The 26,233-nt window shown below is 46.3% G+C and overlaps 1 protein-coding gene across 2 annotated transcripts in view; it reads right to left on the minus strand.

Annotated features, from left to right (window-relative positions):
- The window catches only part of PIP4K2A (phosphatidylinositol-5-phosphate 4-kinase type 2 alpha), a 192,588-nt gene that overhangs the window by 67,840 nt on the left and 98,515 nt on the right, over positions 1 to 26,233 (minus strand). The window contains exons 1-3 of one of the 2 annotated variants that reach the window (XM_047865341.1): positions 22,669 to 22,764; positions 3,994 to 4,091; positions 2,407 to 2,503 (exon numbers count right to left, since the gene is read on the minus strand). In XM_047865341.1, coding sequence (XP_047721297.1) covers positions 2,407 to 2,503; positions 3,994 to 4,058 — 162 coding nt within the window. In that variant the 5' untranslated portion in view covers positions 4,059 to 4,091; positions 22,669 to 22,764. Of the gene's footprint in view, positions 1 to 2,406; positions 2,504 to 3,993; positions 4,092 to 22,668; positions 22,765 to 26,233 lie in introns of those variants that run through there. The other variant, XM_047865340.1, reaches the window with a different exon arrangement.

The following is a 26,233-nucleotide window of genomic DNA, read 5'->3' on the forward strand; positions in this document are numbered from 1 at the left end:
CACGATCCTGGAGCAGAGGCCCTCAAAAGCCGGTTTCTGTGAAATGCCAGTGTAGTTGTTTTATTTTAAAAAAAGGGGGGAGGGGTGGCACCTGGGTGGCCCAGTCAGAGTGTCTGACTTCGGCTCAGGTCACAATCTCACAGTTCTTGAGTTCGAGCCCCATGTCAGGCTCTGTGCTCACAGCTCAGAGCCTGGAGCCTGCTTCGGATTCTGTGTCCTCCTCTCTCTCTCTGCCCCTCCCTCTCTCGTACTCTGTCTCTTTCTCTCTCAAAAATAAACAAACATTAGGGGCGCCTGGGTGGCGCAGTCGGTGAAGCGTCCGACTTCAGCCAGGTCGCGATCTCGCGGTCCGTGAGTTCGAGCCCCGCGTCGGGCTCTGGGCTGATGGCTCGGAGCCTGGAGCCTGTTTCCGATTCTGTGTCTCCCTCTCTCTCTGCCCCTCCCCCGTTCATGCTCTGTCTCTCTCTGTCCCAAAAATAAATAAAAACGTTGAAAAAAAAATTAAAAAAAAAAATAAACATTAGAAAAAACAAAAAAGGAGACATGAGACTCGGGTAGAGGAGAGTTTCTTAGGACGTCAGTTGTCAGCCACTCGTTCCTTTAAACCACTCAGTTTATTTCCATATGGCCTTTTCAAATGTATTGGCAGTTCTTAAATAATGTAGAATCATTCCTTTTCATTTTCTACAAACCTTTTTTTTACTGTTCCAAGGTTTATTCTTTACAAGTGACTTATTTCTTTCAGCAGTACATCCCCAGTCCAGGTTTGACTGAAGTTCTTTCTCTTATGCATGAGGCCCAAAGCTGAGCGTGCACCCCACCCTTCCACCCCCACCCCCTCCACTTTCTCGGGCACACCCAAGCCTCTGCTCAGAACTCACCTCTGTGGAAATCCCAGCCCTGGCCCACAGAGGAGGGAATATCACTGGCAACCTGGCCAGCATTGCTTATTCAAAAACATGGGAGCTTGGAGGCTTCTTATGCCTGAATGAGCATGTGAGAAATTCTGGGAAACTTTCAATAATGGGGCGGGGCAGGGCAGGGTGGGGCGGGGCGGGGAGGCCCACACATCTTTAGGAAAATGTACTAACTAAGCTCAATTTGCCTTCGACACCCTATTTTTTTTTAAGGAAAACACAGGGTAAAGCCGTGTCAATGCTCAAATTGTAAGGTCACTCGGGGGGCAATATGGCACTTAATGTAGGATACATTAGGATTCTGATTTGGAGCAAATGAAAGAAATGTTTACTGGATTTGGAGGGATTTCAAATAAGTCAGTGCTCACACAGCAAAATGAGCAGACTGTCCTAAAAGACCAGAAACTAGCCCTTGCCTCTCTTAACTCAGATTTTCTGCTCTTAAAAAAAATCCTTGGCTTTTACGTATCTGACTGATTATATTAAGATCAAGTAACTGATGTCAGGTCCTTTCTTAGGAGAAAGGACCACGGATCGGCACATAGGACAGCACCATGATCTTGATTTTATCTTATTTAAAAAATTTTTTTTAATGTTTATTTATTTTTGAGAGAAAGGGAGACAGAGCGTGAGCGGGGGAGGGGGAGGGGCAGAGAGAAGGGGAGACACAGAATCCGAAGCAGGCTCCAGGCTCCGAGCTGTCAGCACAGACAGAGCCCGATGCGGGGCTTGAACCCACGAAGTGCGGGATCATGACCTGAGCCGAAGTTGGGTGCTTAACTGACTGAGCCACCCAGACACCCCCATGATCTTGATTTTAAAAGTCAAATTTGAGAAAACCAGGCAAATACGGGGGGCGGGGGGGGGGGGGGATGGACAGGGAGCAACAGTGGACATTTTTATGTGGTGGGCACCAAGAACAGACGATGTTCCCAGGAGCGGCAGGCTCCTGCTGGTGCAACAGCCCTACGGTCACTAGACCACACCAACCACTCCAGGTCACCGTGCACAAGGCGTGGCCTCCGACAAAATGCTGTGAGCAGGAGAGTCGGGTTCAGATGATTGGAAAAGCAGCAAATCAGCACGAAAATACAACTTTGGTGATTGCTAAGGGGACCCTGTAACTACAGGAAACGCAAATTCAAGACACAACGTACACACTGGCACTGACTGTCGACACGCCTGATGGCAGAAAGCAAAAGAAGGCTGTGCTGACGGGCCACTTCCTCCAGGAAGTGAGAGTATCATCTGCAACGCTCACGTGCGTGTTTGCTTCCCGAAGAATGGTCTTTTCCTGCCGACTGCTAACATCATTTTGCCCAGAGGCCCCTAACTGACGGAACCCTGCCTTTATTTCAGAAAGGACACTGAAACATCCCTACGTGAAATGAAAATTGCCATTACATAATTACTCGTGACGAAAAAAAGGTCAGTCCTATTTTACAGAGCAAACCCTACTGGAAGCAAAGGTAGCAAAAAAGCGACTCACCTGGAAATCCTGATCGTCGATGCCAAACCTCTCCCGCAGGTTCCGGAAAACCATCGGGCAGTATTCCTTAAACTTGAAGTGGCTGGGCATGTTTTCTCTGAAACGGTCACAGTGTGGGATAACGTTTAGATGTAGACTTGACTTTGCCACCATCTAGTTCCACGTGCGGCCAAAGTGCCCGGGGTTCCCCACCCGCAGGAGGCTGGTATGGCCCGGAACCAACCACAACCCACAGTAAACCCGGGGGGACACAGGGACAGACTGGAGGCATTCGCCTCCTCTCACCACCTATAGGGGCACTGAGACTAGACGACCTTTCTAATCCCAACCACTCCTCGCGGCCACTTTCCCAAAGAAGAGGTGGAAAGAGAAGGGGCCACACAGACGGAAACGGTGAAGGAAAAGCAGAGAACTTGGCGAGCCCGGGATGGGCAGCGGAGCGAGCCACAGACGCGCTCCCCACATTCGTCCTCAGGTACTTGCTGATTAGAGTTTGCAAAACAACACTATCTCTCACTCCTCCAACGACCTAGCCGATGCCATCCACAAATAGCCACATTCCAAATGCACATAGAAAAGGGGCACCCTGGGTCGCGTCCGACTCTTGATTTCAGCTCAGGCCGTGATCTCACGGCTAGTGAGTTTGAGTCCCGTGTCGGGCTCCACGCTATCGGCGCGGAGCCTGCTTGGGATTCTCTCTCTCTGCCCCTCCCCCACCCCTCAAATCAATGAACTTAAATAAATGAATGAATGAATGAATGAATGAATAAATAAATAAATACATTCACATAGAAGAAAATCCCTTCAAAAGGTCAACTTCTAGACAGTTTTAAGAATTAACACATCAGCTTCACATCAGAACAAGGGCCACATTAAGAAATTTCATAATTGATCCTCATGCGGGAGAGATTTCTATAAGGCTCCTCCCACTCACTCAGAATTGCTTCCTCCTCTGTGTACCCGTAGATACATACACACCTCGACAGTCGTACTTTGCACGCTGAATTATGCGGTAATTTGTGTATGTGTCAGATTTCAAGCACCTGCCTGAGAGCCCCCTGAGGGCAGGGCCACATCTACTTCCTCGTCCCTCCTCTCAGTGGACAGCTAATACATAAGAGGTGCTCCATAATGACAGCCAAATGAAGGAGAAATACTCTCACTGCCCACCATGGCATCCCATCATGTTTTAGAAAAATGTCCCTTAATTCTTTATTGTTCTGTGAAGTAGTTACTTCTGCTCCTAAGGTCAGCATTATTAGAGTTTTGTCCAAGATCGCTCAGGTCCACAGCTGCTAAAAATCCCAAGCAATTCACAGCTTCAAACATTTAAATTGTAATGAGAATATCACTTTTAACATAGGAGATATTCATAGAGAACAATATGCCATATGGCAAAAGGATATTACCCAAGAGGGCCTGCCGTTGCTTTTCTGAAAATGACAGATGGTTATGTTTATCACAGGATTAACTTCATCAGCAAAACTTTACTCCCACCCATTGAAAACTAATGCAATTACAGAAATTCACAAAACCCATACTCCTGGCAGCCGTGTCGGTCTTACAAACGGCCGTATTTGTACTTACTTGTTAAAAAGGTGATTGTCCACCTTTATCTTTGAATAGGCTTTGAAGTCATCTGGCATCAGCATAACAGGGATTTGAACATGGCTCAGTTCATTGATCTAGAAAGAGACAGAGCAAAATGACACAGGTTAGAAATCTCTCCGCGGGAAGTGCTGGACTTGAACACACATCTTGGGGGAAAAACCTGGTGGAAACGAGCACCTCCCACCCCCCACCCTCCTCCTCCTCCTCCTCCTCCTCCTCCTCTCCTAGATCATCTCTCTTGCTGCCCTCCTCACTCCCTCTGCAGGCTTCACTACCGCCCCCACCTAACATCCGGCTCCGACTGCTCATCTCCCCTTCTGCTGCTGGGTGTGCCCCCCTCCCCCCCCCCCCCCCCCCCCCCCGGGTGGCAGCGACGAGGGAGGAATTCTGGAAGGTGAGCCCTCATGGCCACCTGGCCCTGCTTCTCCCATGTATCTCCCCACCTCCTCTCCAGAGCCTCAGCCCAGAGCTTCTCGGATTGCATGTCTAAGACAACTTCTCCCCGCAAAGAGAATGCTATCTGATAAAGAAGGCTTTTTAATTTCTGACATAAATCTCTGTTGAATTAATGAACAGGACTGTATCTTTACACATTTGGGTACCCAAAAACCCAACACTGTCATCCGTGTGATCTTTACCTTTCTTACAGGAACTAAGTACTGGGGCAGGGCATGAATATACCAAAAGAAGAGCCTTCATGAAAGAAGGGAAAGAGACATAGGGCCCCAGGGCTAATGGGTCTCAAAGGCGTCAGGAATAAAAATAAAGACATGGTTGCAGACGACAAAGGGTTGGATCAAGTTCTGAGTTCCGGCGAATGGCAGGGGCAGCTCTGACACATAACTTGGGAAAGGTTGGGCTTTCTCTTGATAAATTATTTTTCTATCTTGGTTCCCGAGCTATACGTCCCTTGTTGCTACTAATGAAAACCCCTCAGAAGATTTACGCCTCCAGTAAGTGGAAGAGCCTCAGCAGGGTTCTCAGTTACAAAAACAAAACAGAACAAAGGGGGAAAACTGAGCTCTTTGATAAAGCAGAGTGGTTAACACATGGCTGGGATCATAGAATGGAGAGAAACATCTCCAAGATGGCTTCCTTCTCCTAACAGGAGTTTAATCCATCGGGAATGAGGGGACTACCAAGCAAGCATGAACAGGTGGGTTTCCCTGAAGACAGGTATCAATTTTGACACTTAGTTGGGCCAAAGGAAAGCTGGGGAGCTCAACCACACACTTCGACATTAAACAAGCACCTTTGAAGGAAGCAGAAGTAGCCTCATCACCTGAGGGAAATACTTGCAAATGGCGCCTGGGAGACGGCGTCTGGGGGACAGCATCCCCGCCACAGGCCTCCAAGAGCCCCGCGGAGCATGAGCTCACAGACAGAAGCAGAGTGGGATTCTGCAGAAACCAAAATTATTCTCAAGACTTAAGCTGTTAGGATGACCAGATACAGAAAAGGAAATGAAAGCCATGTGTAAAATGTATGAAGAAGAAAAAGACAGGCTGGCAAAAATGAGTAAACTACGGGACTTTCAAAATGACCAATCAGGTTGAAAAGGGATCCAATAAAACTTTTACAAAATGAAAATTATAGGGGCATGAAGGACTCTACTCCCGAAATCACTGTTGCACTATATACTAACTTCGATGTCAGTTAGGAAAAAAAAAAAAAAATTATAACTGATGAACTGGAATCAGAACAGAAGGCCCCGAACCCAGGGCCCTGGAAGCACACTGGGTAACTGGTGGACGGGAGGGTAGGTCTGAGGGAGTTCCCCAGAACACCACAAAGAATGAAAATGCAATATATAAAGGAATGGGTAAGGAAGAAAAAACGCTTACGGCAGGGGGTTTGAAGGGAGAGCAAGCGAAATCTTAGAGGAAAGGAACAGAGAGTTGGGGGAAGAGACAGTGTTTGAAATAATAAAGTTGAAAATGTTTTCACGGGGCGCCTGGGTGGCTCAGTCGGTTGAACGTCCGACTTCAGCTCAGGTCACGATCTCGCGGTCCGTGAGTTCGAGCCCCGCGTCGGGCTCTAGGCTGATGGCTCAGAGCCTGGTGCCTGCTTCCGATTCTGTGTCTCCCTCTCTCTCTGCCCCTCCCCCGTTCATGCTCTGTCTCTCTCTGTCTCAAAAATAAATAAAACGTTAAAAAAAATTAAAAAAAAAAAGAAAATGTTTCCACAACTGATGGAAGTTATGCAACTATGGATACATAATACCCCATGTACACAAAATAGTCTAAGAAGAAGTCCACTCGTAGACACAGTGTAGTTAAGCTGAAGATACCAAGAGCAGAGAGAAGAAAATTGGCCAGAGGGAAAGGACAGAACACAAGGAAGGAATGACAACCAGACTGACGGCCAACTTCTCAACAGCAAAGCTGGAAAGCCCTGAAGATGGTGGTCTACCTTCAAAGTGAAACATACTGTGTACATAAAACTGTGTGCTGCAGAATAATATATATTTGGGCTATTATCGGGGTTCCTGGCACAAATCTAAAACCCCTGGAATTTCCAGAGTGATAGGATTATCTTTTGCCACTCATCAGGCACCCTGTTTGAGCACGCCTAAATTTATGCTAACGAGGTGACTCTGGGTGAGGCCCCTAGAGAGCCAGAGAGGATGGGGCCGGTCACCAGAAAGGCCAAGTAAGAACAACTTTGGAACTTTCAGCCCCGCTCACTGACCTCTGAGAAGGGGAAGGGAGTTGCTAGAGATTAAGTTCCATTAAAACTCTTGAACAAGAAGTGCTGGGCTTCTGGGGGCGGTGAACACATCCACGTGCCTGGATGTGGCAGCACACCCCAGGTCCGTGGGGACAGAAGCCCCAGCGCTCGGGAACCTTCTGGGCCTCCGCCTATGTACCTCCTTTGCCTGGCTGTTTATCTGGATCTTGTATCACATCCTTCATAGTAACCTGGTAAATGTGCATACGTGTTTTTTACATGAGCCGCTCTAGCAAATTAATCAAACCTGAGGAGGGGGTCAGGGCACGTCCGATTTACAGCCAGTAGGTGAGAAGCACAGGGGACAACCTGGGACATCTGAAGCAAGGGCAGTCTGTGGGACTGAGCCCTTAACCTGTGGGGTCTGATGCTGTCCCCGGAAAGGCAGTGTCAGAATTCACTGCCCTGTAGTATTGGAAAAACCGTATGTGGGATATCCACTAAAACTGTCTTCCAAAAAGAAAAAAAAGAGCAAAATAAAGGCTTTTTCATAGAAACAACACCCGAGAACTTACCGACAATGGACCTCACTAAAGGAACTTGTGAGCAACTTAGAAGCATATTATTTAGACTCTAAGGATATAATTCAGAAAGGAAGTAAATGTTGTGTGGGGAAGGTATGAGATACAAAAAGAATTAGTAAGCAAATAAATTTGTAAATATGAAGACAAATATAAGTAAGTATCACCTTTATAAAGTAATAATGCTTAGTTCTTGGAATCAAAATAAACAAGAGTAACAACAGCAGGTAAGTTGGGAAGCAAAGTGACGGTGCCTGTTGTATTGTTCAGGAGAGTGAGGCAACTTTAAGTATTGTAACATTTAAAAGGCAAACATTTAAAGTAGAGAAACAGAGTATATAGCTTCCAAACTAGTGGGGGGGGGGGTGGACAGAATGCGAAAAGAAATAATACTCATTATTTTTAAAAAGAGGAAAAAATTGGGGCACCTGGGTGGCGCGGTCGGTTAAGCGTCCGACTTCAGCCAGGTCACGATCTCGCGGTCCGTGAGTTCGAGCCCCGCGTCAGGCTCTGGGCTGATGGCTCGGAGCCTGGAGCCTGTTTCCGATTCTGTGTCTCCCTCTCTCTCTGCCCCTCCCCCGTTCATGCTCTGTCTCTCTCTGTCCCAAAAAGATAAATAAACGTTGAAAAAAAAATTAAGAAAAAAAGAAAAAAAGAGGAAAAAATACTGGCGCCTGGGCTCAGTCAGTTAAGCGTCCGACTTAAGCTCAGGTCATGATCTCGCGGTTCGTGAGTTCGAGCCCCATGTCGGGCTCTGTGCTGTCGGTTTAGAACCTGGAGCCTGCTTCAGTGTGTCCTCTGTCTCTCTCTCTCTCTCTCTCTCTCTCTCTCTCTCTCTCTCTCTCTGCCCCTCCCCCGGTCGCACTCTGTCTCTCAAAAAATGAATAAACGTTAACAATTTTTTTTCTTTTTTAAAAGAAGAGGAAAAAATAAACACTGCAAAAATGGGACAAATAGAAAGTAAGTGATGAACAAGTCTGGATAGAAACATAATCCCAATAAGCGTTAAGTGGACAAACAATTAAAAATAAAGACTGTCAAAATGAATTAAAAACTACAGGCTATATGCAAGAGAAACACCTAAAGCAGAACTCAAAAAGGTTGAAAGGAACAGAAAAAACATATTAAATAGTACCGAAAATTACTGAAAAGCTAGCTTACCTTTACTAACATCGGGTAAACTAATAACTTTAAGACAAAAGCATTATTAAGGGTAAAGAAGGCCTGTACATAATGATAAAAGGCTCAATTAGCCAGGAAGCTAGGATTCATATTGTAAGTACCTCATTAGTCTGGAATTATACAGCAAAAATTGTTAGGACCTCAGGGAAAATGGGCAACCCCTGATTATCGAGAAAGACTTGAACATGCTTTACTGATAGGTCAAAAAGCCAAAAGAACTAAGAAAGATAGAGATTTTTTTAAAACAACATATTAAACAACACTCATTCAATATATGCTCTTCCAGGTGCTTGGGATATGTTATTGAAAACAGATTAAGATGCCTGCCCTCCCGAAGCTTACATCTGAGTGGGAAGAGTCAGTAAATAAAACATAAACTTAGTAACATAAATTATCTACTATGTTAGAGGACTATGGAAAAAAAGACAAAGAGCAGGAAGAAAGGGCTAGGGAACGCCCATCAGTGCATGAGTGGGGGTCCCCGAAGTATTTTAAATAGGGAGGGTTGGAGTAGACCAAGGGTTGGAAAGAAAAGGGGTTTAGCATTCCAGTGCAAAGGCCCTGGGGCAGGGCATGCCTGATATGCTTGGGACATGGAGACCCCTGTGGCTGGAGATTACTTGAGAAGAGAAACAGGAAGGGCTGAGATCACTGGAAAGACTGGCTTTCACTGCCAATGATATGGGAGCTGTTGCAGGGTTCTGAGTGGTAGAGTGTCGACATTACTTAACTTGGGGTTTAAAAAGATTACCGGAGGGGTGAGGGTGGGCACAAGTATGCGACAGGGAGACCAGTGACAGCAGTGTAGGTAGGAAAGGGGATATTTTTTGAAAGTGGAGCCAACGTCATTTCCTGAAGTTCTGAATGTGGGGGGTAAGAAAGAAGCCAAGACCGAGGCCGAGGCCTTGGCCTGAGCAATTAAGGGGACAGATGTGCCATCATCCAAGGTGGGGGGAGAATTCTGGGTTCCTTCTCATGCTTTTTGCTTTCTGAATCATCTTAAAGAAATGCCTGTCGTAAAAACTGCGTGCTTTTAACAATTTTTTAATAACGACAAAACGGAAAACATACACGCAAACTATCAGGCTACTTACAATGTACATATATAAAATGTTATGCACTGCAGATTCTCAAACCTTATTATGATCAGATTAGAAACCCCCACCCACATTTCCTGATCCACTGCCCTTTTTTTTTTTTTTTTTTTTTTTAAACACAATTGCTGGGCAGCCAGCTTCCCAAAGATACCATGTCCTTGAAAGGAATGTAGCATAATCTGAGCTGAAATCGCCGACTCCCTCGAGCTAGTCGTTTGCACGGTATCTCACAGATGCTGAGTATCTACCACATTCCTCTGGAAATTCTCAAATATCCCTGGCACTCCTGGGAAATTTGCTGCAGTGCCCCAGGGCACCTTGGCAGAGTTTGGGAAGCACAGATATAAAATACAGCAGCAGATGTTTAAAACGGCAAATGATATAATCTAATTCTAGAATGAAATCATCAGAATAATCCCTTAAGATTCATTGTAGTGGATTATAATTTACAAGCACTTTATATTCATCCCAAACAAGCTTCATTACAACCACCCGTTAATCCTTAACCTGCATACATGGATGTTCTATCCAGATAGTTTTCTTGATAGAACTCTGTATCAAACGCATTTGTGCAAGGCCAAATTACCATTCTGTTCCTTTCAAAGTATTTCAGTAACTTAATCAGAAATCACTTTTAGCCTACTGTATACTATATTATTAGAATCTCCATGTTACGGTCCATGTACGAAACTGCCACTTTAACAAAAACACTAGACTAATTTAAAAACTTTTTTTTTTACACGTTTATTTATTTTTGGGACAGAGAGAGACAGAGCATGAACGGGGGAGGGGCAGAGAGAGAGGGAGACACAGAATCGGAAACAGGCTCCAGGCTCTGAGCCATCAGCCCAGAGCCCGACGCGGGGCTCGAACTCCCGGACCGCGAGATCGTGACCTGGCTGAAGGCGGACGCTTAACCGACTGTGCCACCCAGGCGCCCCTGATTTTAAATCATACATTCTTTCCTACTCATTTCACTCAAGTATCTTAAATAGAAAACATTTCTCAGTATATCTGTGAAAAATTTAAAAACGTGTATCTTTACACCAGCGCCGGAATACCAAAGTTTGGAAGCAAGAGAAACCAGAACCGAAAACCAAGTCTGGTGAGGAGCACAATTAGAACAACGCTGGACGATAAGTCGGTTTTTCGGTATCTTGCGCCAACCAAAGAGTGTCCGTAAAAAACAGGACGTTCACAGGGTGGCAAAGGGCAAGGCGAGGAGCAATCACTTCACGTCGCGTTCCCCAAGTTATGCAGAAAAGAGCTGGAGGGAACATAATAATAAGATTCCGATCACAAGCTAGGTTCTGCGTGGTTACTGAAAAAGTGAAACCGGATTTGGGAGCAGGAGCAACCAAATCCCTGCATTCGGACGCCTCAGGCTGTTGGGATCAGAACTGGCAACAGTATCCGCTTTGGAAAGAAAGCAAGAAGTGCCAGCCGGGAGTGTCTGCTCTGGGCTGAGCGCTGCACAAACGCCGCGTTCACCCTCGCGGTGCCTACAGTCCAGAGGGGCACGCACACCGATAGAAAAAGTGCACCGCGTGTAAAATTCAACCAATGACAAGTGTCGGGAGAGGGAAGGACATCAGGCTGGGAGCGAGCATGACAAAGCATAGACGGGGGCAGGAATGACGGAAGGAGCTAGACTTGAGCAGAAGGCAGGTGGGAGGGTTCCAGAAAGTAGGGTCACAGGTGCGAAGGCCCCGGGGCGGGAGGAGGGCACAGTTAACTAGAGAAATAAAAGGATAACGTGTGAGGAAGGCGGAAATCAAGAGGGCACGTGACAGGATGGGGCTGAACAGCACGCAAACAAGGGCCGTAAGAGGCTACTGTGGAACTCGAGGAGAGGCTAGAAGCCGGGCGAAGCGGGGAGGCAGCAGACACAAAGGAAGTAGATTCCGCTGACACTGAGATGGTAAAGACGTGGACTTGAGTGAGTGGAAAGACCGCGATTCCATTTACCGAGAGCATTTTAGGAGGAGAGTTCAGTTTGGGACTTGTTAAATCTGACGTGCTCTTCAGATGTCTTCAATGTTGACGTCAAGGTGGGCAGGTGGCCACGCGGCCCTGAAGTTCCCAGGGGAGGCAGGGGCGGGAGATAAAAATACGCATTATCTGTGTATGAGACAGGAGTTCTTCCTCGGGAGTAAAGGAAGGAAGCTGGAGAGCAGCGAGCGAGGGCAGGAGGGCCTAAAAGCAGCCTTGAATGCAGTCATCAATGGTTAACAGCATGGACAGGCGGATGAGCCTGCAAAGGAGAAAGGGAAGCGCGCTGTCACCTCGCGGTGGGAGTTGGGCTCGGGGGATCCAGGGCGGGCGTGAAGGAGAGGGAGGTGGGGAGGTGGCTCCTCTATCAGGAGGGGGAAAGGGAAGGGGTTGTGTGGAACTGGCCGAGTCTCAGGGAAGACAGCAGTTCCCGTCCACTGGCAAACCTCCGCGGGGAGGAGGAGCCGTGGCCATCGACCGTGCAGAGAGGCAGGCCGGGGTGGGGGAGGCGGGGCGTGGGAGGTGGATTCAGAGGCCTGGAGAGAACACCGAGAACTTGAAAGACTGGCCACAGAACTCGGGAGAAGGAGTCTGAAGAGGGAACTGGGGCTGGGCTTCCGGGCAGAGCTGGGAGTCCATCTGTGGTCTGTGATGGTTAATTTACAGGGAACCAAACGAACTCGTGGGGTGACATCCCGGGCAGAGCTCGGCCTCAGGGTGCGGGTGCAGAGGCGGAGGACGGCTGGGGTCCTTCAGGTTCAAGGTTTTGGTTAGTCGAGTGTGACAATAAAGAGCAATGGAGTTCCAGGATAATCATTTGGACATGGGAGGTCAGTACAAAATGCTCTCTGACCAGAGTTTTCCACGATGGTTGACACGGGTCAGGGGTGGGCAGCACGCACACACAGTGAAATACAAAGCAGCAGAGAAGAAATATTGGGGTCTAGAAAGTAAGTGCCACAGGCACTGAGAGCAGGTGCTGACAGCTCCTGGGAGGGGGGGGAAGCTCGATGTGGCCCTAGCCGGACGAGGAGATGTGACTAGTGTTTCATTTAAATGTCTGGAAAATGCATACTTTTACTTCTTGCTACAAATCCCAGCTTCACAAATCAGAGCATGCCAGGATGTGGGGAACGTTGCGCCTTCATTACGAGACAAGAAAAGAGGTAAGAAATGAAACGTGATTACGCTCACTCCTTGGTTTACATATACTCAAAAGAGGAGGAAATTAAAAGAGAATCTTAGAGATCCTCGCAAGTCTCTTGTTTTGCAGATTACAACGTATCCTGGTATATCTATCCCTTTATAATCGTGTAGCAGCCCGATTCTGGGTTATATCAGACAGCTACTTCACGAGCATTTTATCTTTCATTCACAATAGCTTCACGTTTCCTTTGGGTTTCTCTTTTCCCTAGAAATTCTCTCCCCACGAACCACTCGGTCAGGTTATGAGCAGCTAGATTTCATGACCTGTGAACAAACGCTTCACAAACCAGAGGGCCTACCATTTAAAAGCTTTTAATTAGTAAACAATGTTTTTTCAATAGTGTGCCCATGAGCCCCTATATTATCTTCTTCTATAAGCACATTTTCTTTTGTTGCCACATGGGCTCACCCATACACAAAATTCATCGTTTTCCTCAAAATGTAGGGCTGCCCAGTCACTGAAAGGCTGTTTAACTTCCTGGATAATTTCTCCTTTAGTCTGACATCACACAAATCAAAATATATCCTTGTCTCTAGTTCACATTCTTGAGCTCATGGAGGTAATGACAACGAGCTATTATCTTGAATAAGGTTAAGTTAATCCTGTTTGTTAATTTCTCTGTTCCACACAGAGCTTTGGGTTGCTAATGCTCAGATTTCAGGACAAAAGTCTTGGGTTTCCAAGCCTTCCGTGGGAGAAAACTTTACCAGTTTGGCATTCTATCTGCCCCAACCATTCCACGTGGCCCATCGCGAAACTGGTAACGAAGGTAGCCATGATTATCATCACCACTAGTTTACGTCTGCTATTATTCGTATTTAACAAAGCATTTGCACATTTTTCTCTTTTCTAGACACTTACCTAGGGGACACAGATACATAGCTATAATTGACATACGCTATGTAATATCCATGAAAGGAAATAAAACAATTGTGTTAACTATTGAAGGAAGGAATGACACCACCCCCCCCCCCATAAAATTAAGCATACATTATGAAATCCAAATAGTTTTAACTTTATGGAGATAACAGTGGTTTTGGAGCTGACGAAAATTTTATTGGGTTAACTAAACAGTACACTGAAAGCACTAGCTATCTTATTAAGGCCACATTTAAAGTTCCTCGGATTGCAAATACTCAATAAACTCTCACAACAGAAATGCGCTCATAGGTTATACTTGTGAAGTGCCGTAAAACCCTGGGTGGCGAGTCACTCGTTCTGCGAGTGTTCCGCAAGACGAGCAACCATTTCTAATCAATTTTAACTGGATAAGTGAACGAGGTCTTGCAAGAGGAGTAGTCTGTGACATGACACCGAATGCCACGTGATCACAACTGAGCCAATGGCTCTTCTTTCTCGCTCGCGCGCGCGCGCTCTCTCTCTCTCTCTCTCTCTCTCTCTCTCACACTGCGGGATTGTGGGTGATCATCTCCCATGCTCCGATGCTCAGTCTCAGGCCGTGGTGTTTGGCAGAAATCAGTGATTTTTCAGAACGTCGGAAGGCGCCCACAAATGGCACTTGTGTGTTTTTTTTGTCACTCTAAAGCACCGATGGACAGTCGTTCGCTTTTCATACAAGAGGAAGCTTAGGAATGCTTGGCTTCATTGTAGGTCAGGCTGCCTGCAGATATAGACCCTTTCCTCTGCCACCTTATTGCCAGTTACATTAAATACGGTATATTGCAAGTTTATTAGCACTGTAGTCAACATCTGTGTGAGCGTATACAATGGCCCCCATGCAGAAGAAGATTCTATTGAGCCAATAGATGGCGGTGATTCTGTTAGCGACAGTGAAAGTCTCCCTACACAATAACTCTCTCTTGTCTCTCCCACACCAGCCACAACGGTTTTCAAAGGTAAGTGTGGGTCAATTTGTTTGTTTTTCTTTATATTTTGTATTTTATTATCTCGTATTATATTACAGTATTGTAACCATTTTTATGTGAATATTTTGGGGTTGTGGAACGAATCGTCTGAGTTTCCATTATTTCCTATGGGGAAATTTGCTTTGATATACAGGTGCTTTGGATTATAAGCAGGTTTCCAGAACAAATTATGCTCGCAAACAAAGGTTTTATTGTACTTCATAGTTGTCCAAGCACTTCGGCAAATATTTTCTCATTTTCTATGTGTACTGACAGTCATATTCATGGTCCTATAAAGCTCAATGGCATAAAAGTATTGTAAATGCCCCCGTGCGGCCAAGCTATAGGATGCGTCCCCCAGGGCCCTGGGAAGGGCCTCGTTTCCATTTATGCCACACAGTCACCCCCCAAACAGACAGGTGTGGACAAGCTCTGCTTTTCCACTTGGCCATTGGGCGCCAATACGGACAATGCGGGGGTCCGACATAAGGCATCAAATAGGGGTGCCTGGGTGGCTCAGTCGGTTCAGCATCTGACTCCTGATTTCGGCTCAGGTCAAGATCTCACAATTCGTGAGATTGAGCCCTGCATCGGGCTACGTGCTGACAGCACAGAGCCTGCTTTGGATTCTCTCTCTCTCTTTCCCTCTCTCTCTCCCCCTGCCCCTCCCCTGCTCATGCATGCTCTCTCTCAAAATAAATCAACAAACTTTGAAAAAAAGACAACAAATAAAGAAGTTCTGTTGTCAGCTTCAACAAAAACCATAGAAACCAGGGCAAAGGGATGCAGAGAGGGTTAGTGCCAAGGTTTAGGACAAAGTGCCCACATATAAGTCAAGGGTGGGGGAGAGCAGAGAGAACATGTGTAGAGGGGAGTGGTGAAGGAAGAGGATGGGGAGAGCTTCGAGGTCGAGGCTCACCTTTGCCTCCCTCGCTTTAATACCTGGTATTAACCTTGCTAATACTTAGGGGGCACCCACAAAGCATCACATTAAGCACTTCAGGTGCAGTATCGTATCTGATCTATGCAACAAAGTAGATACTATCGTTATGCCCACTTTCCAGATAAAGAAACTGAGGGTTAGTGAGACGAGGCAAACTAACCCAGCCTGCTCAGGCAACTCACTTGAGTTACCTCAAATATAAAATTCGGACAGTGGGAACGGGCGGACCCTAAGATCCCTTGGAGCACCTGACCGCCTAGGAGGTCAGACCCACAGCAACTTCCTAAGATGTCCACTGCGTGTAGGGCTTACTTAAGAAAAACGGTTCACCTGAAATTTAAGTCTTCCACTGTGTCAAAAATTTCTAAAAGATTCCTTATTTTTTTAAAAAGGGGAACAATTAAATGCATATTGAGAATGAATTATTAAACGTATATTTAATTGAATATGCCCCCACGGTCTGCTACAATTATATCCGCTATGACTTCAGTACGTGCACTCTAAATTTGGAAAGACCTATATCGCTGAAAAGCTAGCACGCTTCTGATAATACTTGTCACTTCAAAAAAGGGAAAGTAAAAAAAATTCCTCAAACCTCCCCAAATCACAACAAATTATAAACAGAAGGATACACAGTTGATTTCCAAAGCAATTACTTACTCAAGCACATGTGTTTAATAATCGGTTTTCTCTCAGTCACGAGTACACACACAGAAAGACACCCCCGCCAAAGAACACCTCTCACGTGGAGATACAGAGATATTTAATCTGATTAGGATAGACAGGCACTAAAAATTATGCCATATTGAGATGGAACAGGGGGTAGCCGAATCTACAGGCATAGGTGGCGGGTGGGAGCTGTTTTCAGAGCAGCGCACCCATCTAGGATTGGGGCCAGACGGGATGGCAAGAGTGAGAATTCTCTCTTTTTTTAAAAGTTTATTTGTTTTGAGAGAGACAGAGACAGAGCGAGTAGGGGAGGGGTAGACAGAGAGGGAGAGAGAGAATCCCAAGCAGGCTCTGCACTGTCAGCACAGACATGGGGCTCGAACTCACAAAACCATGAGATCATGACTTGAGCTGAAATCAAGATTCGGACGCTTAACAGACTGAGCCACCCAGGCACCCCACGAGTGAGAATTACCTTAAAAGGCCATTTCATATAGCCCTCTTCAAAAAATCTCCAGGGACACTTGGGGGGCTCAGTTGCGTAAGCATCTGACTTCAGCTCAGGTCATGATCTCACGGTTTGTGGGTTCAAGCCCCACGTCGGGCTCTGTGCTGACAGCTCAGAGCCTGGAGCCTCCTTCAGATTCTGTGTCTTCCTCTGTCTCTGCCCCTTCCCCTCTCTTGCTCGATCTCTCTCAAAAATAAATAAATATTTAAAAAAGTTTTTTTTTTAATCTCAAGATACGTATTGAAGTGGGCTTTCTTTACCTCTTACACAACCTTCCGACCACCTAATTATGAGTGCGCATTTAAAAATACAATTTGGGGGGGCGCCTGGGTGGCGCAGTCGGTTAAGCGTCCGACTTCAGCTCAGGTCACGACCTCGCGGTCCGTGAGTTCGAGCCCCGCATCGGGCCCCTGTGCTGACAGCTCAGAGCCCGGAGCCTGTTTCAGATTCTGTGTCTCCCTCTCTCTGCCCCTCCCCCGTTCATGCTCTGTCTCTCTCTGTCTCAAAAATAAATAAACGTTAAAAAAAAATTTTTTTTTTAATTAAAAAAAAAAATGTCCTCTTCCCCTCCATATATCCCTTCACGACAGTATCTCAAAATAGATACTATCCACTTAGTGGACTCATCACACACACACACACACACACACACACACACACACACACACACACACACGATTCCTTTGTGACTCTGGTTAATAAGCATAGAAAGATCCTTCCCACCAAATAATTCACTTTGAACATTTGCGCCCTAGGGAATGAATTCATTGGCTTTCGGAAGTGAAGGAGGAGAAAACTAAAATTCCTACTTCCAGGACCTAACAGTTGAAGGTGTTCGCAGATACTGGAACAAATCACAGCTGGAACTTCTGATGCCTTCTGTCTCTCTTGGTTCCACAAACAGCAGGGCCATTTAAACGTGAATCAGAACCTTCACCGGTTGCCCCCCAAAGGTATACAAAGTGACCTCAGGTGAGCTTCTAAGAAAACATTTTCTGCAGTGTGAAAGGTCATCGAGACTGTACTTCCCCCCCCAAGCTCTTCCCCAGGGCAGTCTGCGCTCTCCGCTTCTGGGGAGGGTGGGGATCTTGACAAGGAGCAGGGAAGAGGGACCCAGCTTTGAGAGTTGTAACAGTAAACTTCAGCAGATTAGACAGGCTGTCTGGTTGACATACAATTGCCCCAATTAGGTGTTAATACCTATGTTGGGCCCCTTCCAAATGCCTGGGAGTTGGCTTCTAAAAACTTGTTACATTTATTAGTTCGTGAAATGGGGCTCTCACCAGCAGTTTATATACCAAATATATATATACCAAATATATATCAAATATATCAAATATATATACACCAAATATATATCTTATTTTATGACTGAGATTGCAATCAGAATGTCCTTAGGATAAAAAAATATCATAAAGGCACCATTTTCCCTTTCTTTTACCGATTTTCTTAGTAAATTTGGGGGACGGGGATGGAGGGGAGATTGCCTAAGATTTTTTTAATCTGATTTTTACTGTCTATTTGATACCTAATTTGTAATGTCTTATTTCCCATTAGAAAAATATCCAGTCACGGGGCACCTGGCTGGCTCAGTCAGTAGAGCATGCAACTCTTGGTCTCGGGGTTATGAGTTTGAGCCCTGCTTGGGGGTGTAGAGATCCCTTAGAAATAAAATCTTAAAAAAAAAAAAAAAACTCATTTACTTGAGCACCAGCTCTCAGTTGGAAATAATTTTATATAAATCTTGTAACAAATATAGCTGGAAATAATTAAGAATGTTAAAAACTGTCTCAATATGACTCAAGGATGTAGCCCTCGCTGGGAATGGTGTGGCTCTCATTATAACTCAGACTGCAAACGGAACAGGAATTGAAAAGTCCAGAGGGTTCAGAGGGGCAGGCAGAGCAAATTAGAGTCAATTACAGACGTAGGAAAAAACAGGCAGCTGCAAATGTTTGTGAAGTGTATTTTTATTTGTCTTGAGGCAAGAGGTCAATTTTCCACAGCTGCTCCGTCACTATTCATTAAAAACTATTTTTTAAAAGTTAATATCTTTGTATTTGCAGAGAGGACAAAATAAAAAATGCAAGCGTATTTTAATTAAAGCCTGCTTTTGAAATGGGAGCTATCTTCAAACGTCTAGACAAATGAATGCTTTATGTGGATGAGCCCGATAAAACCGCTCCGATAGCAAAGCTGAGTAGAGACAAATCAAAGCACAAAGGTCTGTCACCCCAACATCTATAAACTCAAAAGCCCAAAGTAATACACTTACGGGCATTTTTTCCTGTCGCACAAGGATCGTTAAGTCAATCTTTTGATAAACGGCTACTTGACTAAAATGAAAATGTCATCAGAAATATTTAAACTCTTGGTTAGAATCTTAATTTATAACAAGGCACAACCTACCATCTGTCAACTCGGTATCTGCGAGCTCCGACTTCTGATGGGTGTTCTTGCCGGCTGGCCCAATGCCAGCTTCATCCAAAAGAATGAAGTCATGCTAAAATTTTACCTCTTGTGAACCACTGAATCTGACATGAAACTATTGAATAAAGGCCCAAATTTTACAGGCTCTTTACAGAAGTGGCACTGGCTTTAAAACCTGCAAGGAAAATGTTGCCAACGAAAACAAGACCCTGCAGTGGGAACGTGGTCTGTTCAAAAGGACCCGGGCTTGGAGTCGGGAGATCTGTGATACCACTCCCTCGCCACCTAACCTTGAGCCAACTGCTCCAGCTCTCTCGATCTCGTTTTATACTTTAAAAAATGAGTTCGAGGAGGCAAGGGATTGCAAACGATGTGCTGTTTGGCCCAGAGAGGGATTTAGAAAATGCTTGAATTAATTACCAATTTGTTTTTTCAGGCTTGCGAAAATTTTACGTACAGATTGGGATTTCTGGAATCTTTGAAAAAACAGCAAGGTCTGGCATCTTGCCTGGCATCATCTGGCGTGAGGACCAGCGGGGGACACACCCGCTGGCAGGGCACAGGTCCCACCACACCCTATAGACATCACTAGATGACCTCACTCATTCTAGGGTTTCAGCCACCGCTGGGCTCTGATGTCTGCAGGGGAGGCGGTCCCACAAATAAACGTGAATTGCAAACCAACTTTCCATAGAGGGTTTCTTAATTCCTAGAGGCAACGGATGACCTCATGGAGTGTTTTACTTATACGGGTGCAGGCAGACAGGGACAAAGGCAGGAAGAGAAGCCCACAGCTCCAATATGAATAATCAACGACACTGTATGATCTTGGTCCTTCACTGAAATGGGCACAAACACATGGAAGGGATGCTAAACTGAACTTGTACACCTGCAGTTGCCAGTGACCATGTCTTCATCCCGTCTCCAGAAGGTAGCATGGTTGACAGCCAGGAAAGGTGGGATCAGAGACAAGAGCCATGTGGAGATGACATCATTTGAATTCCTGGACCCAGTGGATCTTTTTTTTTTTTTTTTTAAATGTTTATTTATTTCTGGGGCGCCTGGGTGGCTCAGTCGGTTAAGCAGCCGACTTCGGCTCAGGTCATGATCTCGCGGTCCGTGAGTTCGAGCCCCGCGTCGGGCTCTGTGCTGACAGCTCAGAGCCTGGAGCCTGTTTCAGATTCTGTGTCTCCCTCTCTCTCTGACCCTCCCCCATTCATGCTCTGTCTCTCTCTGTCTCGAAAATAAATAAACGTTTAAAAAAAAAAAATTAAAAATAAATAAATAAATAAATGTTTATTTATTTTTGAGAGAGAGAGACAGAGTGTGAGCAGGAGGAGGGGCAGAGAGGGAAGGGGACACAGAATCTGAAGCTGCCTCCGGGCTCCGAGCTGTCAGCACAGAGCCCGATGTGGGGCTAGAACTCGCGAACCGTGAGATCCTGATCTGAGCCGAAGTCGGACGCTTAACCGACTGAGCCACCCAGGGGCCCCTTGGACCCAGTGGGTCTTAACGCAAGCCTACCCCTGTCACCCATCCCAGAGACCCAAACCAATCAACCCTTTAAAGTAGGTGAAAGTTAGGTTTCTGCCACTTGTGATTGAAGACATTCAAACACAACACTCAGGGGCACCTGGGTGGCTCAGTTGGCTAAGCGTCTGACTCTTGATTTCGGCTCAGGTCATGATCTCAGAGTTCATGAGATCAGGCCCCTACATAGGGCCCTGGGCTGTCAGCTGCTTGGGATTCTCTCTCTCCCTGCTCCTCCCCTACTTGGGTGTGTCCTCTCTCTCTCTCTCTCTCTCTCTCTCAAATAAATAAGCTTTAAAAAAAAACCCAAACCTCAAATACAACACTTATATACTTAGTCAAGGTCAAATGCATATAAATTTCATTCGTTGGGGGGCATGAATACTAGCAATGGCACAGCATTCCGAGAAACTGACCTTGAAAGTCAAATGAACAAATTTTACTTTTATGGTCAGATATCTAATATGGCAACATAATATTTCCTGGTGTCTTCTTGTATATTCATCCTGCAATGAGGACATCCTAAATGTACAGAGTCCCTGGTGGACCGTGAAAAAGAAGTTTCCCTGAGGCACTGGAAGGCACCGAGCTGACACAATTCTGGCAGGAGACCCTAACTCCCACACCCCTTTGGAAGTGGGGCCTGGCTGCCTAGCTGGAAGATGGGAGGAGTTTGGTATGTAAGACAGCTGTCTCACTGGTATGCCCAGGGAGGACCAATCTGCTGACAAAGTAAGCAAGGACATGGTCACGCACTGAGAAAACCACTCACTCACACACGTGATCAATGAAACCTACAAGATGATGGAGAAGGGCGTAGGCAGGTATATAGTTCAGTCCTTGTTTTTTTTTTTTTTAATTTTTTTTTCCACGTTTTTTATTTATTTTTGGGACAGAGAGAAACAGAGCATGAACAGGGGAGGGGCAGAGAGAGAGGGAGACACAGCATCGGAAACAGGCTCCAGGCTCTGAGCCATCAGCCCAGAGCCTGACGTGGGGCTCGAACTCCCGGACCGCGAGATCGTGACCTGGCTGAAGTCAGACGCTTAACCGACTGCACCACCCAGGCGCCCCAGCCCTTGTTTTTTTTCAGAGAGAGAGAGAGAGAGAGAGAGACAGAAACAGAGTGTGAGCGGGGGAGGTGCAGAGAGAGAGGGAGACACAGGATCAGAAGCAGGCTCCGGGCTCTGAGCTGTCAGCACAGACTCCGACATGGGACTCAAACTCACGAACTGCGAGATCATGACCTGAGCTGATGTCAGGAACTTAACCGACTGGGCCACTCAGGCGCCCCTAGCCTTTTATTATTTTTAATGTTTATTATTTATTTTGAGAGAGAGCGCATGTGCGTGAGCTCAAGCATAATGGGGGAGGGGCAGAGGAAGAGAGAGAGAGAGAGAGAGAGAGAGAGAGAGAGAGAGAGAGAGAGAGAATCCCAAGCAGGCTCCATGCTGTCAGCACAGAGCCCGACATGGGGCTCAATCTCACAAACCACGAGATCATGACCTGAGCTGAAATCAAGAGCTGGGCACTCAACCAACTGAGCCACCCAGGCGCCCCAGTTCAGTTTGTTTTTTTTTTTTTAAAGGATTTCTTCAGGAAACTTCCTAGTTGGGAACCTATATTAAGATTCCAGGAGGGAAGCACTGAATTCCTGATTCTGTCAGGAATGAACTTTTGTTTTTCTTTCCGTGAACAGAACAGAGGATCAGCTTGTTTTATTGCCACGACAAGAACAATATGAGGAAGGTTACCATCATGAAGTTTTTATAGCTTTCCTGGATCCCTGTTTTAAGTGACGAACGGACCATGCATTTTTATCGCCTTCCCTTCCAGAAACCCCGCTAAAATGATAATAAAGGAAGTCAGAGATGGAAAAAACAACCATGACAAAAGAACACTGGACCGCAGACAACACTCGAGGAGAAAACTTGAGCTAAGTTTTAAAAGACAGAAAATAGAGCACTGTTCACTGACGTGAGAGGAGAGAAAGCTGCCACCGGCCGCTCAGCTCGCGTGGATGCAGAGGGTCTGACGCCTGGAGTTCAGGAAGCAGAAAGCGTGTTGTCTGTTGCCAGCCACTGTTGCACCCTGGGGGAGACAGGGGATTGCGTCTTTAGAGACCTGTACCCAAGAGGCTTCAGAGTTGGGAACGCCGGGCACAGAGCAGGGTGAGCTGGGGCCCAGGACGAATGGAAATCTCCATTCTCACCATCGGGACCCCAGCCCCCACCCTCTGCTCTGCTGTGATCATGCTCGGCCACTCCCTGCAGGGACACTGGAGGCTCCCTCTCTGGAGAAAGCCCCCAGAGAAAACTCCACCAGGGGGCAAAGAGAGGAAGGCTAGACACACCCTAGCCGTGAACACCGGCCCCCCGGCCAACAAGCGTCGCCACCCCACATACCCAGAACTGGCAATCTGTTTCCTAGTCTCATTCCTAAATTTGAATGGATAGCAGTGAACCACCAGACACGCGAGGAAGGTCTCTAACACGAACGAGGGACTGAAAGAAACCTCTTTTTCAGCGAGATTTAACACCACGTAATACTAAGTTATCAAATTCAGCATTCTACCAAGTACTCAAATGAGACACAGAAGGGTAAACGCTCTCACTTTAACCAAAAGCTGTGTTACTATTTTAACCAAAAAGGGGGGTGAGAGGGGGGAAAAAGAAAAGGCGTAGGAGAGGTACAGACTCATCTATCATGGCAGACAGTCAACAGAAAATTCTACAACTGACAGATTCATAGACAGAGGATAAGCATATTACCTAGAAATATAGTAGTAAATACCAGGGTTAATTATCATTAGGTATACCTGTGTGCTAACATGGGAAGTTCTTTAAGAAATAGTTCGAAGTGAGGGGCGCCTGGGTGGCGCAGTCGGTTGAGTGTCCGACTTCAGCCGGGTCACGATCTCGCGGTCCGTGAGTTCGAGCCCCGTGTCGGGCTCTGGGCTGATGGCTCAGAGCCTGGAGCCTGTTTCCGATTCTGTGTCTCCCTCTCTCTCTGCCCCTCCCCCGTTCATGCTCTGTCTCTCTCTGTCCCAAAAATAAATAAACGTTGAAAAAAAAATTAAAAAAAAAAAGAAATAGTTCGAAGTGCAAAAAAAGCAAGATGTGTTTACTATGCTCCCATGCAGGTTTTTTTTTTTAATGTTTATTTATTTTTGAGAGAGAGTGCATGCACACACAGGCACACACACAAGTGGCGGGGGAGGGGGTGGGCAGAGAGAAAGAGACAGACAGAATCCAAAGCAGGCTCCAGGCTCTGAGCTGTCGGCACAGAGCCCCGACTCGGGGCTCGAATCCACGCACTGCGAGATCATGACGTTGGGCACTGAGCCACCCAGGCGCCCCGCTCCCATGCAGGCTTTTGAGAAAGGTTTTACATTCGTGTATTTTATATGAAACGTACAGGAGGAACATACAAGCTACAGGAGCGGGTTTAGAGATACGGGGTGGGGGTGAAGTTTCTCACGTGTTATTTTCATAACAATGACGGAGGGAAAACCAAAGCACTCCTGTGGCTTCTAACCCAGGGGCATATCATAGGCAACGTTGCCCAACAAAGAGTGCACGCTCCTAGCAAAGATAAGGGAGAATTTCTATTTATTTTTTTTATCAACGAAAACTAACTTTTGTAAGTGTATTTTCCCTCCTCAGTCCACATGTCCATCACGAGCTATATGCTGTAAGGGAGACAACTTAAAGAAACAGTAAGAACCCTTACTTGGAGGGGCCGGCAGTGGGCATATCACAACTTTGTCCATGTCGCGTGTATTACAACGGATTGTAGTTTACACGTGCCCGGCTGAGTGCACTCACAGAATATACCGTCTGGTTTTAACTAAGCTAAATTAACCCTCACAAAGCAGACACGTGCTGAAAAAGACGCCTGGAAAGAAGCGACCGAAGCTAATACTAAAAACACGAGCACCTGTTAACAAGACTATGGCTAGGGCTAGCAGAAAACGGAGCTCCGGGGGCATTTTCTCTGTTGGCCAAATTATGAGGTCGAGCGTTGATGATTTAAACGGATATGACAAGAATGGTTCAAAAACAACTGAAATGATTGAGAACACTACTTAAAATGTGGGCTCCCTTGCATTCTGGTTAACTGATATAAATGCCCTTCCCTAAGATATCTTGAGATGTTAGCTGGTGATAGCATCATGCAATTGAAATTCGTAAGTCATTTAAAAACTAAGCACTCAAACTGAACACAGGCATCTGTAGTTATTTTAATGTTTCACATCATGTAATACTAAACTACCAAATTTAGCAGTCTTCGACATTTTACTAATTTAACGATTAGTGTCCAGAAACTCACTTCTTTAAGATTTTTTTTTTTTTAATGTTTATTTTTTGAGAGAGAGAGAGCGCGCGTGCATGCAAGTGGGGCGGGCAGGCAGAGAGAAGACACAGAAGCCAGAGCAGGCTCCAGGCTCTGAGCTGTCAGCATAGAGACCGACATGGGGTTTGAACTCACCAACCGCAAGATCATGACCTGAACCGAAGTCAGATGCTCAACTGACTGAGCCACCCAGGCACCCCAGGATGTTTTTTAATTTTTTTCTTATTAGTATTTATTTATTTTTGAGAGAGAGAGAGAGAGAGAGAGAGAGCAAGCACGAGTGGGGGAGGAGAGGGAGAGAGGGAGACCCAGAATCTGAAGCAGGCTCCAGGCCCTGAGCTGTCAGCACAGAGCCTGACGTGGGGCTCGAACCCACGAACTGCAAGATCATGACCTGAGCCGAAGTAGGATGCTCAACCGACTGGGCCGCCCAGGACCCCCAAGAAGCTCCTGTCTAGGTCCTCTGACTAGCAGAATAGGCGCTACGTATGGCTTTTTGTTCCTCCCAAGGTAAAAATGGCCAACCGTGCTTGAAATCCAATATGGCACCACATTCAAATGCATTCATTCCTTTGTCAGCAAACGCTGTTAAGCACAGACATACAAGATACTGGGCAATATGTGAAGACAAACTCCACAGCCTGGAAACTTCGCTTCACAGTTGCAGCAAAGTGAAGATGGTTCTAACACGTGTCTGCTTCTGGAATTTGCTACATCACTCCATATACTCCCAGAACTACTGTGTAACGGTGGTTGAGAAGGAAGCAGAGCCCAAGCACTTTAAGAAGGGATACGAGTCACATGCTTTTCCTTTACAAAAAGCCAACTGTTCCGAACGTGTGGACCTCTGCAGGGGTCAGAGGGGCCTGTGGCTGGTGTGCGACCTGTCAGCTCAGAAATAAGCACACTTTAGGAGCGCCTGGGTGGCTCAGTCGGTTAAGCGTCCGACTTCGGCTCAGGTCGATCTCACGGTCCGTGGGTTCGAGCCCCGCATCGGGCTCTGGGCTGATGGCTCAGAGCCTGGAGCCTGCTTCCGATTCTGTGTCTGCCTCTCTCTCTGCCCCTCCCCCGTTCATGCTCTGTCTCTCTCTGTCTCAGAAATAAATTAAAAAAAAAAAAGAAATAAGCACACTTTAAGCATCCTTTCAAAGTAAAGGTGAGGCTCAGCGTTGAGAAAATTAACTGC

The sequence above is a fragment of the Prionailurus viverrinus genome, chromosome B4 (assembly GCF_022837055.1).
Source record: "Prionailurus viverrinus isolate Anna chromosome B4, UM_Priviv_1.0, whole genome shotgun sequence".
Lineage (NCBI taxonomy): Eukaryota > Metazoa > Chordata > Mammalia > Carnivora > Felidae > Prionailurus > Prionailurus viverrinus.